At 38.6% G+C, this 13,034-nt stretch overlaps 1 protein-coding gene across 5 annotated transcripts in view; it reads left to right on the forward strand.

Annotated features, from left to right (window-relative positions):
• LOC136863422 (32 kDa beta-galactoside-binding lectin) overlaps nt 1–13,034 on the forward strand; it is a 297,029-nt gene that overhangs the window by 63,552 nt on the left and 220,443 nt on the right. For all 5 annotated transcript variants that reach the window (XM_067139833.2, XM_067139832.2, XM_067139831.2 and 2 more), the window contains exon 3: nt 9,772–9,985. In XM_067139833.2, coding sequence (XP_066995934.2) covers nt 9,772–9,985 — 214 coding nt within the window. The remainder of the gene's footprint in view (nt 1–9,771; nt 9,986–13,034) is intronic.

Genomic DNA, 13,034 nt, shown 5'->3' on the forward strand with positions numbered 1-13,034 from the left:
TTTTATGATGGAAATAAGTTTAAGGAGCGTATATACAGTGTTCTGAAATAGTAAAATATAACGTTATGATAGTGCGAAAATGATATACTGTGTATCATTCTGTATGTAATAAAGTGCAATAATAACTGCGTAGTAATAACTTAACAAATCACTGTACTACAGTAATACGTACCAGTACATGAACTTCTCACAAAGTTGTTCAAAATTATGTTTATATCCTCCTATTCAATACTATAATATTTTAAATCTAATTAAGACAAAGCTTTACATAGACATAGATGTGTTTTGACCTGGCATAGGGTCGTCCTCAGTAAGACATATAGTATATAATGAACTAAACATTTCTGATGTTTTTAATTCATTATATATGTCTTACTGAGGATGACCCTATGCCTGGGCAAAGCGTGTATGTAAAGTTTCATCTTAATTGGATTTAAAATATTATAGTATTGACTAGGAGGATATCAGCATAATTTTGTACAGTTTTGTAAGAAGTTCAACTGTCAATACGGATCTAACGTGTTTCATAGTCTGTAACCAGTACATCAATCTGGATAGCCAAGCATCTTGTGTAGACAGATACAGGCAAGCTCTAAAGTAATATTTAAAATTACTGTTAACGGTTTTAAGGCAAAAGAACCCGTTAATGTATAGTGTAATGCAAAAACTTTCCTAATTCTTAAAAAAATATTGGTCCCTTGCGATTCCGCTTTGAGCAAGTTTTGCTGTAATAATAATGATGTCGCGCAGAGTTCTCAGACAGTTGAGGCGCTGGCCTTTTGACCCCAACTTGGGACGTATGTATGTTCTTGGCTCAGTCTGGTGGTATTTGAAGGTGCTCATGTCTGTAGATTTACTGGCATGTAAACATGCTCGTGCGGGACAAAATTCCAGCACCTCAGCGTCTCCGAAAACTGTCAAAAAATGTAGTTAGTGAGACATAAAAGCAGTACAGTAGTAGTAATAATGTTATTGGTTCTAGCAACTTCTATGGATTTGGAGACATGGCTTTCTTGGCTGGGAACCAGTGAAACATTAACAGTAATTTGGAGTGAGATCATTTGGCATTGTTCCCGTGAATGCTTTGGTACACTGTTTTGACAGGGCCGGGCTGAATAGATCAGATGGTAGAGCGCTGGCCTTCTGACTGTATGTAATGTCAAATTATGTATTTAAACCACTGAGTGAGTTGGCTACATGTATTTCTAAGCTTGGATTATGGAAATGGTGGATTTGAATCCCACCATGAGCAAACCCTGAAGATTTCACACCAGGCAAGTGCCAGGACTGTAACTTAATGCCGGAGATGCTACCATGCTATTCCTAGCCTTTCGCATCCTTTGTTAAAACCTACAAGGTGTGTTCCATAAATAATGCGACCAAATTCATAAGAAATCATTTATTGAATATATTCGTACAAATAATAAAAAATCTTCAAAATAGCTCCCTCTTGCGTCGATACACTTCTGGAGGCGGTGTTTCCATGCCTGGAAGGCCTTTTCTGGAATGTCCTTTAGAGCCGATGTAACGTGTCTCAATGTTTTCCTTTCATGACTCCTTTTAACCGAGGAAACAAAAAAAGTCAGCGGGAGTCAGGTCGGGACTGTAGGGAGGCTGGGGAACCAATGGGGTGTTGGTCCTGGCCAGGAAGTCGTTGACAATGAAGGCGCGTTGTCGTGATGAACTTTCCACGTGTCCTTGATGTCGCTTCAGCAGCGCGAGATCCTCTTTTTCAGTCTTTTGAGCACTTCCAAGTAGAAAGCTGAGTTCACTGTAGTCCTGGTAGGTACGAATTTGTGGTGGACCATGCCTCTGACGTCAAAGAAGACAATGAGCATGGTTTTGATCCTGGACTTGCTCATGCGTGCCTTCATGGAACGGGGCGACGGTGGGGTGTGCCACTCTGAACTCTGCCTTTTTGTCTCAGAGTCGTATTCAAAAATCCATGACTCATCTCCAGTGATAACTGAGTTAAAAAAATTAGGATCATTTTCACACATTTCCAACATTTCTCGGCACCGAAGAACTTGCATGTCCTTTTGTTCTGTTATAATCTATTAGCTTCATTTCCGTATTGATAGCTAACACAACATAAAAGTGATTGAGAAGTCTCCACCTTATCAATACATTAATTTATTTACTAAAGTAGTAAATTCTGTCAGGACCGGTTTCGATCCCTAAGGGATCATCCTCAGCTGACACACAAAAAAGATTAATATAATTACAAAAACATCACATGTGAGAGATTATACCTTCATTAATAGTTCAATTAGATCAGACATTGATTGTTTGTCGAAACATTAGTGGATTCATCTGTTGGCTTAAAAACACAATTGTGTGAAGCATATAACTTTGTTATGTCTAAGTTATTGAACATCAAGTGGGTTTTACACTTGTTCACATTAGTTATAAAAATGAGATAAAATTTACACTTATATACAATAGTATTTGTAATTACAGTACAGGCTTAAAAATGTTTATTGTAATGAGGCATATCGTTTCATTGCATCTGATCTAAAAACACCAAGTAAGTTTTAAACTTCTTGCATTAATTCTGGAACGTTAGTTTTTTTTGTAAAACTAGTTGAATTGGACCAGAAGGTAAATAAATAAATAAATTAATGTATTGATAAGGTGGAGACTTCTCAATCACTTTTATGTTGTGTTAGCTATCAATACGGAAATGAAGCTAATAGATTATAATAGAACAGCCAACCAGGCAAAAAGAGCAGCATACAGATATCAAAATCTGAAAATCAAAATTACTAACGTTGTCAAAAACATCACTTTCTTGAAGCAATGTCTACAAACTAATTTAACTCCAAAATTTCTTAGAAAATACAACAGCAAACACAGGAACACCAACCAAACCCAGAACATCCAAAAAAAGACAAACCGAATATGGCTCAAAGAAGAAATTAAATTCATGTACAAAAAGAAACAACACCTTAATATACAAATGTATGAAACACATCTCAAAGCTTCACGCAACTTGCCAAACATATATTGGAACAACTTTCAACAAGTAACCAATGAAAAAATAGCAAACATAGCCATACAAGAGCAAAATACACTAAACAAAAAACTAAATACATTAAAACAATCACAAAATCAGCATACACACAACAATACACACAATAGACAACACTTGACTACAACTATTGAAAATAACCAACATGTATTCCATCCACCAGTGAAAAATCTAACTAATATAGTATTTAATGAAACAGAGTCTACTATACTGAGCAAGGGGCCCAAACATAACTGGCAAAATAACTCAGTATTTGAGAATATCACCACTATCATCACCGAAACTGAGAATGCCATAAACAAAATACCTCAGGAACAACAAAATGAAATAAGATGAAATTAAAAAAATATTGCCACAATATATCAATAGAATCAACCAAGAAACCAATAAGCAAGATACCATAAACCACATACAACTTAAAAAGCTTAAAAACAAAATCCAACAAAATAACATACTAGTGACCAAGGCAGACAAGGGAAACACAACAGTAATAATGGATAAAGATGAATATATAACTAAAACCGAAACTTGTTTTAAAGATGAAACTTTCCAAATTAAGAACAAAGATCCCACAAATAGTATTCAAAAGAATCTCAAAATTTTACTGAAAAACACTCATTTCCTTTTAAGTGAACAAGAAGATGGCAGCTAGAGTAGACACGCGCAAGCTTAGTGCTGCTGCAGTTTGTATTGTTTGTGTGGTAATAATCGGAGTTGTTGCGCTATACGGTTCTCTGCACGGGTCTATTCGAGTTAAGGAATCGGTGTGTGCAAGTGAAAAAGTGAGTTCTCCTTTTGCATGGCTACTAGCAGAGAGAAACTACTACATTCTGGCGTTCTCTCTGACTGGATGTGCCATTTTCCAGACTTATAGGCGCCTCCCTACTAGCTCTGAGCCGAACAAGCCTAGGCCTGCTCGCTCAGCGATTAGGGGCTTGCTTTGCCTCCTACTACTGGCTGGAGATGTTCACTTAAACCCCGGTCCCACCACTTGTGAAATGAAAACAGACATAAATATCTATTGTCAGAATGTGCAAAGCCTAAACAATAAGCTGTCTGATTGTGAACTATCCCTGCCAGACTTAAGAGAAGTCGTGATCGGACGTAGTGAAACATGGCTCTCATGGGCTAGTGACAGTGAACTACCACTCGGTGCTAATTACAGCATATTCCGTCATGATCGCCCTACTCTAGGTGGTGGAGTGATGCTAGCAGTGAACAGTGCGTTACCGTGTAAACGAAGGACAGATCTCGAACGGAAGTGGGATGTTACTACAGACCCAAACAGCCCATTCTGTGACCTTGAACAGTGCCTGGACTCAGTCATTGCAGCTCTCCCTTATGGTGAAGTAATTTTAATGGGCGACTTTAACCTGTCTATAAAGTGGTCCTCTCCAACTACCGGACTGTCAGCTAACAACTGTGACACATACTTTATAGACAGTTTTATTAATGGCCTCGGACTGAAACAGTTTAATATGTACCCAACCCGTGGACCCAACACCCTGGACTTCATACTCTCCTCATTAGAACTTAAAACAATAACCCCAGGCAGAAACCTAGCCTCACAGCAGGACATCCTAACGCTCTACCTACATCTGGCGCCGTGCCGACTGGCCTGCAATGTGTCGTGCCCTGGAATGCCTTCCCTGGAGTCTGCTCGAAATAGCTGACATCAAATCGGCTCTTGACCTGCTGTACGACTGGCTGCAAGCTGCAATTAAAGACTTCGTACCTGCACAACGGGCTACTACCAGCAAACATCAACACTGGATATCACATGAGACCAGACTGATACTATTTAATAAAAAGAGAGCTTGGTGCCTGTGGAAAGACTTCCCTAACCCACACACTCTACTTTCGTTAAAATCCGCCACCACGCGAGGTTTATGGTCAGAAGGGACTACAAAACACACGTAGACACTGTCACTGAAAACGTCCACAGCAATCCCAAGCGCTACTGGAGTCTCATCAACACACGGAGAAGGACGGAGCGGATTCCTGTCAGCGTGAACCACAACAATGCAACAGCAGACGGCGCCGATCGCAATGAACTGTTCAACAGGTATTTCTTCTCCAACTTCTCCCCTCCCTTACAAAACCAACCGCTCCCACCCGTTGGTACAGCTTCAAACAGAACCCTATCAAGCATAACTACCACACCAAGTGAAGTTCATAACCTTCTTCAAACTCTTCGTACCAACAAAGCTACCAGTGCCGACACTATAGGTCCTCTTTTCCTAAAAAATACTGCCAGTACTCTTTGCGTCCCTCTATCTAAATTATTTAACAGATGTTTTGCCGCGGGCTATTTTCCTAATATCTGGAAACAGGCAAATATTGTTCCACTTCTCAAATCAGACAACAAATTTAATGTTTCATCTTACCGACCAATTTCTATTCTCCCCACACTATCCTTTATCTTTGAAAAAATTATTCACCAGCCGTATATCTCAACCAAGCAGCATGGTTTTCTACCAGGTGGCTCTTGTCTAACAAACCTAGCCACTCTGCATAGCTTTGCATCACACGCCATTGCAGCTAAATCGCAGCTGGATATCTGCTACATAGACATTTCGAAAGCTTTCGATTCTGTAGACCATACTCTGTTGCTCCATAAACTCTCCGAACGATTTAATATACATGGCAGTCTTCTGACCCTTCTTGCTGGCTTCCTACATAACCGTTGGCAGAGAGTGGTAATATCAGGCACTTCATCCTCATGGTTACCAGTCACGTCCGGTGTCCCACAAGGCAGTACTCTTGGCCCCTTGCTGTTTTCTTTGTTTATGGACGATCTGCCGTCCGAACTCAACGAAACAGCCAATACCCTACTCTTTGCTGACGACTGCAAGATATTTAGGGAGATCAGGAATCCAGGAGATGCAGCTCTTCTACAGTCCTCACTTAATGCCCTCTCGAACTGGTGCCGTACTTGGAAACTTATCCACAGTCCACAAAAATGCAGCCACATGACCATAACACTACGTAAATCTCCTCTACCGACATCATATTACCTACTCGACAAGCCCATCACCGTAGTTACGCAACAGCGTGACCTAGGTGTAATATTCGATACAAAATTACAGTTTAAGACCCACATAGAAACATATACAACCAAGGCTATGAAATTACTAGGCATTCTCTATCGCTTCACAGAAATTTCTGACCCTATTGCTCTTCGTCACTTCTTCCTCATGATCATTCAACCTATCTTAAACTACTGCTCTCCTATTTGGTCAACAGCCTCCCCCTCCAATACTAAGCAGTTAGACAGAGCAGTGTCCTTCTTCGCTGCAATTGTAAGGAACAGAAACCCCAATCTCAGAAATCTGTCTACGTAGCAGGTATTAATGGCAATTAATATGTCACTGCTGCACATCAGGCGACAGGTAGCTGACCTGAGTTTCCTCCACGGGATCTTAAATGGGCATTACCGCTCGGAACATCTTGTCTCACTCTTCTCTCTCCGTGTTCCTTCCCGCTCCACCAGAACCAAAGACCTTCCCCACATTCCCCACACTCAGCACTCAATACTTCAACGATCTTTCCTAATCCGCCTCCCAACACTCTTTAACAATATTAACAGGAGACAAGAACTTGATATATCATCAAATAAAAGTGTATTCGAGAGGTGTGTAAATAGCCTCTTAAAGATAAGTTGATATGAAGGGATTATACCGCCATCTTGACCCACGACGACTTGGCTATGAATATGGACATTCTTATGGTTTTCGATTTGAACAGTTGTTATTAGTAGGCTGTGTACCTGATCTTGTTATATTTTGTTATGCTTGTTATATTTTATTATGAAAGTTTACGTTTGTTAAATAGTCCGTTGACAGTGCAAGTGAAATTTGCTCAGTGTAGCTGAATCTTGTGCTTCGTGAATAAATAAATAAATAAATAAATAAATAAAAATAAATAAACCACAAAATTGATCACAATGAACCCAGGATTGTCTACTGCTAAAGCATACCCTAAAATCTACAAAGACAACATTCCCATGAGACCCATAATAAACTATAGACCAAGTCCCACCTACAAATTATCACAATTCATCCAAAAATTCCTCAAAAAACATTATGTGTTCCAGGCAAAGAAAACCATAAAAAACTCAATAGAACTTTGCAACATTACCAAAAACATAAAGATAGAACAATATTACAGATTAGCCTCATACGACATAATAAATATGTATCCTAACATACCTACACAAAAAACCATATCAATCATCGAATCCAATCTCAAAAACCACAGTAAGCTCAGTAATTTAGAAACAGAAGAATTTATAAAATTATTACACTTTGCCATTTGACAATAATTATTTTAAATTTCCACGATACTATATATCATAAAAAAGGATTACCCATGGGATCACCAACGTCACGCATATTAGCTGAAATATACATGGACCACCTAGAACATCTAGAAATTCAAAAACTAGACAACATCCCCTTTTGGTGCAGATTTGTCGACGATGTATTTGTAATAATAGACAATAGGCATACCAACGAAAATCAAATCCTAGAACAACTAAATAAAATAGACCCCCCACATAAAATTTACTATGGAAACCGAAAATAATAACACTATAAATTACTTAGATATATCCATAACTAGACACAACAACCATATAACATATAAAATATACAGGAAACCTACCCACACATCCAACACAATAAAAATAGATTCTACCCACCCACACACCCACAAAAAAGCCGCATACTATAGCATGATATATAGAACATACAATATTCCACTCACGGAAAAAGATTTAAACAAAGAATTGAACCTAATACATGAAATAGCTAAACAAAATGGTTATAAGAAAGAAATGATAAACCAAATCAACAAAATAAGAAAACCAATCAAAAACCAAGTTAACTAGAACTGTTAAAGACAAGAAAGACTACATATTATTTACCTATAATAACAACTACATACATTCTATAACTAATATTTTCAAAAAACAAGGTCTGAAAATAGCATACAAAACCACACGCAGCAACACTAACATATTATACAATTCCAAATCAGTCAATAACATAAATAAATATCATCGCTCAGGTGTCTACCGCCTGAAATGCAATGACTGCAGAGCCAGCTACATAGGACATACCGGGAGAAACTTTCAAATACAATACTATGAACACATAAATGCAGTCAAACATAGACATTTTTCAGCCATGGGACAACATATTAATGACCAAAAACATAGATTCACAAATATCAACAATGACATGCAAATCCTCAACACCAATCCGAAGAGCCCCTTGCTCAGCATATTAGAAGAACTCTACATAAATCTAGACCAAGACGTTAATCCAAATTTCAATCTAAATGAAACCATAGATAAAAATAATATCCTGTTCAATACAGTCATTCCCCTCCTAACAAATTATTATTTAAAAAGAATTAACGAACAACGACCTACACATACAAATGAACCGCCTAAAGATTCCCCCTACTTCAACTCCACTCCCCTCACAAGCACTCCTCCTATCCCTCCAAACCTCCCCTCCGCCGCTGCTAACTACAGTCCCAGAATAACACGAAACAGATCTCTACAGGCAGCCGCACAGAGCACATAGCACCAGCACTCAATGTAAGTAATCCAACACACAACTCGCCTTCCACAGTTCATCATACACTATCTCTTATACCGTTTATTTCTATTTGCAGATATATACATTCCACAACATATACAAGAAGCCTCCACACTATCTCCACTATAAGCGCATATTCTCAATTCAACTTCATTCAAGATGCACGGCACATCAAATGCAATTTTAATCATAACAGTCACCATCTAACTCGGTGACGGCATATGCCACTTTCAATAATAATTTACAAAGCAAGATAACTTCATCACTAGCAACAATCCACGAAAGTCGTAACTAATGACAGGGCAACTTAAGCTTTGGCTTACGATATACTTGTCAACTCGCCAGTGAGACTTCTCAATCACTTTTATGTTGTCGTTTTGTTCGTCGGTCAACACTTTTGGGAAGTTTGGCACACACCTTTCTCATGTTCAAATCTTCGGTCACAATGCGGAAAATGTTGTTTTTGCCATGTTTAGAGTTTGTGCTATCAATTGAAGGCTCAGCTGTCTGTCAGAGTTCAAACAATCGCGCACATGTGTCACATTTTTGTCGACTTGTGAGGTTGATGGCCGTCCACTGCGAGGTTCGTCGGTGATCTCCTCTCGGCGCTCCATGAACAACTTGTGCCATCGGAAAACTTGTGATTTGGACAAGCAATCAGTCCCAAAGGCCTGCTGAAGTAATGGAAACGTTTCGTGGCAGACTTCCCAAGTTTAACGCAAAATTTGATAGCGTACCGTTGCTCTACAGAACGATCCATTGTGCTGTGTTACATGAACTCAAAACGGGCTTGATGGAAACGCACATCCTGACTCTCCGGCAGCTCGCTGCCGAATGAGACAAAGAGCGTTTGAAGCTAACACCCCCCTCCACCTAGCCCTGCAGGTTAGAACAAGCTGCAGTGTACAGTTGCGTCAGAAAAAAATTGTTTGCATTACTTATGAAACGCACGTATGTCTGTGCAATGTTAAATGCCCTTAAAATGTAATGTTATTTACAAGCTGTAATATTTAAAGAAATATTCATTATCAACAGGTTTTGCTACATAATACAAAAACATTATATGCTATGAAATGCTACTAAATATTACATCTGTTGTCAGTTGCTCTCAATTGCAGTGGTTATTTTCAGATTTGCTGTCAATCTTCAAGGTGGGCCAATTGTACCACATGATATCATCAGTGACATTATCTTGCATATCAACCCACGCTTCTATGAGGATACTATTGTGAGAAATACATGTAGAAATGGAATTTGGGGATGCGAGGAGAGGGAAGGTGACCTCTTCTTCTCACAAGGACAAGAATTTATTTTGTACATCAACTGTGAAAGGCGAGGATTCAAGGTAAGCACTGGAGTAGTTTGAAAACAAGATTCATTGTTTGCAAAACAATAGTTCTGCAGGATCTATCCAAATATGGACTCTTGTGAGTTCAGTAGCACATTTGAGATTATTGAGTAATTGTTTTAATTTACCACCTCTAAGTTAATTGTTTGCTCCGCTATAAGTTATCTTTTCGGTTTATACTTTTTGAAATAAGGCAAAATATTTGAAAAGGTACATTTTGCAAAGACTTTCCTCTGTTTCCTCAGAAATAAACCACAGCTGTTCTAATAATGCTTTCTTGGTGAAAAGTTACTTTCATTCATCACTAGATGGCTGACTGTGGCACTGCGGATGTGCAGAGTAGCTTACGTTGTCATATTTCCACAGAAGCCTGATGTTTCTTTGATAGTAAATAAAAAGAATACTATAGGATCATCAGATTAACCCCTCAAGCCGGTATTGAAAGTTGGCCAAGTTTTACCCTACAGCGGTAATAAATTTTAGAAAAATATCACAATTTTATATGCCGTCACAAACATTGCTATAACTTCTAAATGATTTTGTTCAAATTAAGTGGATATGCAGATGTATCTACACACAAGAAGGTGGCATGCAAAGTAAAAGAAATGCCTAATTACCTTCTTGTTGGAATAAAATTCTAATCAACCGGTGTCCATGACCACTCGGGTGAGCATTCAGTTATATTACTATCATTATTTATATCACAGATAACTTCCTGCTGTGCATAATCATCATCACTAACACTTTCATTAAATACTCGGACTATTCTTATCACTACTTTAACCTAATATGCGTTCGAGAGCTGCATTAGATAAATACAGAGGGCGCGAGGATGTTGCCATATTGTTAACAATGATCGACGTTGCTGAAACGAATTCTTTTTATGCCAACACAATGCCACATTCCGGTAGAAAATACTCCCCTGCATAGAATAATACCCTGTGCTGTGAGTCGTGCTAAAAGTTCATGTTGGCAACCATCAGATGGCAGGCAGATGTACATATAAAACATTGCTAGCCTAGTTCGTACAGGTATACGTCAAACCGCTCCTTGCTTATGTTTTACAGGTCTGTACACGTACACGTCGAACCGGCTTAGCGATTAATAAAAGGAGAAAAGATTTCATGAAAAAATCAAGAAGTGAGGTTAAGAAAGGCCAAGAAGAATTTCAATCAAGATGACCAGGCAAGTTGGCAACGGGGTTCAGGTCACGTAGCTATGAGCTTGTATTCATCTGGTGGTCGGTTTTGAATTCCAGTCCTGAAGATTGTTTTCCATGGTTTCCCATTTTTGCACCAGGCTGAACCTTAATTTAAGGCTACGGTTGCTTACCTTCGTTCATCACTACATTGCTGACTGCGGAAGTGTAGTCTAGTCCTGTCTTATCCCATCTTTGCCATAAGAAATCTCTTGAGTTGATGTAACATTATCACAAAGAGATAAGGAAAAATTCGTGCAATTTTTGCTTATTTTCACTGCTTTTCATGTGTTTCAAGACCAGTTATCTATATGTAAAAAAATATATAATTTTTATCTGTACACTTAAAATTTTTGCCTCATTCTTTGTTTTTATCTATGATTAAGTATATGAAAGTCAAAAGCATGTTCAGTTCACTTTTTGTCTGTCTTGCTTTGCTTGTGCTGATATCACAGGAAAATGGTTTGTAGCCTCAACTACATGAATAACAATTAAGATTAGCAGCCAGTTGTTTATAATTAAACCAATTTAATTGCAAATGGACACCAAAGTTAAAAATACAAAGATATTGAAGGTTAATTTTCGATAGGCCCCGTTGGACAGCAGCAGATATATTTTTGAGGTATGCACCTCAATACTCCCCCACAATTGTTCAGCTATTTCCTATTAAAATGAACATGTCATCAAGAACAAAATTTTTACAGATGGGGTGAGGTATTTGCTAATTGTATAAGTTCTGCTTGTGAAATAACTGGGGTTTTTGAAGACTTGAGTGCGAATTTAGATCAGGGATGAAAGCAGGCTTCAGTCGATGAGTGGAAACTGTCAGTCACATACAATGGATGTCCGTGTTGTAGGTCTTGGATGTACATTTCAGCACTTGAAAAGGGCCATTGTATTGGGGTTGAAGTGGTCTGCAAACTGTCGTGACGTACAGACACTGCGGAGCAGGCTTCGAGGTCATGGGAAAGGAAAGTCTTTTGTGCACCCTGTATCTTTGGAGAAACTAGACGGAGCTGTCTATTATGAACTAACTGGCAATGATGGTGGTGGTTGTCACTTCTTTATATAAGGTTCAAAACCATGTCGTTATTAGCTCCTATTAATGGGGATGGAAATGAAGATATCTATCGAAGTGAGAAAAGAATGTAATGATCATTGGAAGAATGAGGGAAAGGCAGAATAATAAAATTGGAGGGGATTTGAAGGCCGTATGTGCCACTCTGTTCTGCCAGATGGCAGTACTGCTTCAATTGTACAAAACTAACATGTCAACAGTGGGTACAGAAGCTAATACTTTATGTAAATAAGAGGTTAAACTTCTTGGAACTTGGTATCATGTCCTGAAGAAGATAGGTTGTTTTCTACTATTGCTGAATTGACTGGCTGGTTTTAGTGGATATTTATTTTTTGTGTTCTTTGTTGCAGGTCCTAGTCAGCCATAGTGCTTTTCCATTGTTTATATTGCCACAAGTGTAGGAAATATCATATAGTAATGAGGGCATTCTATTTTTTGAACTCAAATGGTGACCAATGTGCTTGCAGATGATTTTAGCAATTTGGCCAGTGCTATTATCAATATACCATATTTACTTGTGTATTAGACACCCTCGCATATTAGGCCCCCCCCCCCCTGGCTTTTCGAGAGAAAGAAAATGAAAAAAATAAATCTTGCATATAAGAACCCCTAACGTAATTCGTCAGAGAAGAACAGTGATTCCGCTTCGAAGCGGGTACAAGTCTTATTGCAGCTCTGATGACATCGCACAAATTTGTGAATAGTTTCATCTGTATGACCTACTTAATGAAAGCGCGTCTAATCCATGCGGTACATGTGTGTTTCGTAGT

Source organism: Anabrus simplex, chromosome 2, assembly GCF_040414725.1.
Source record: "Anabrus simplex isolate iqAnaSimp1 chromosome 2, ASM4041472v1, whole genome shotgun sequence".
Taxonomy (NCBI): Eukaryota; Metazoa; Arthropoda; class Insecta; order Orthoptera; family Tettigoniidae; genus Anabrus; species Anabrus simplex.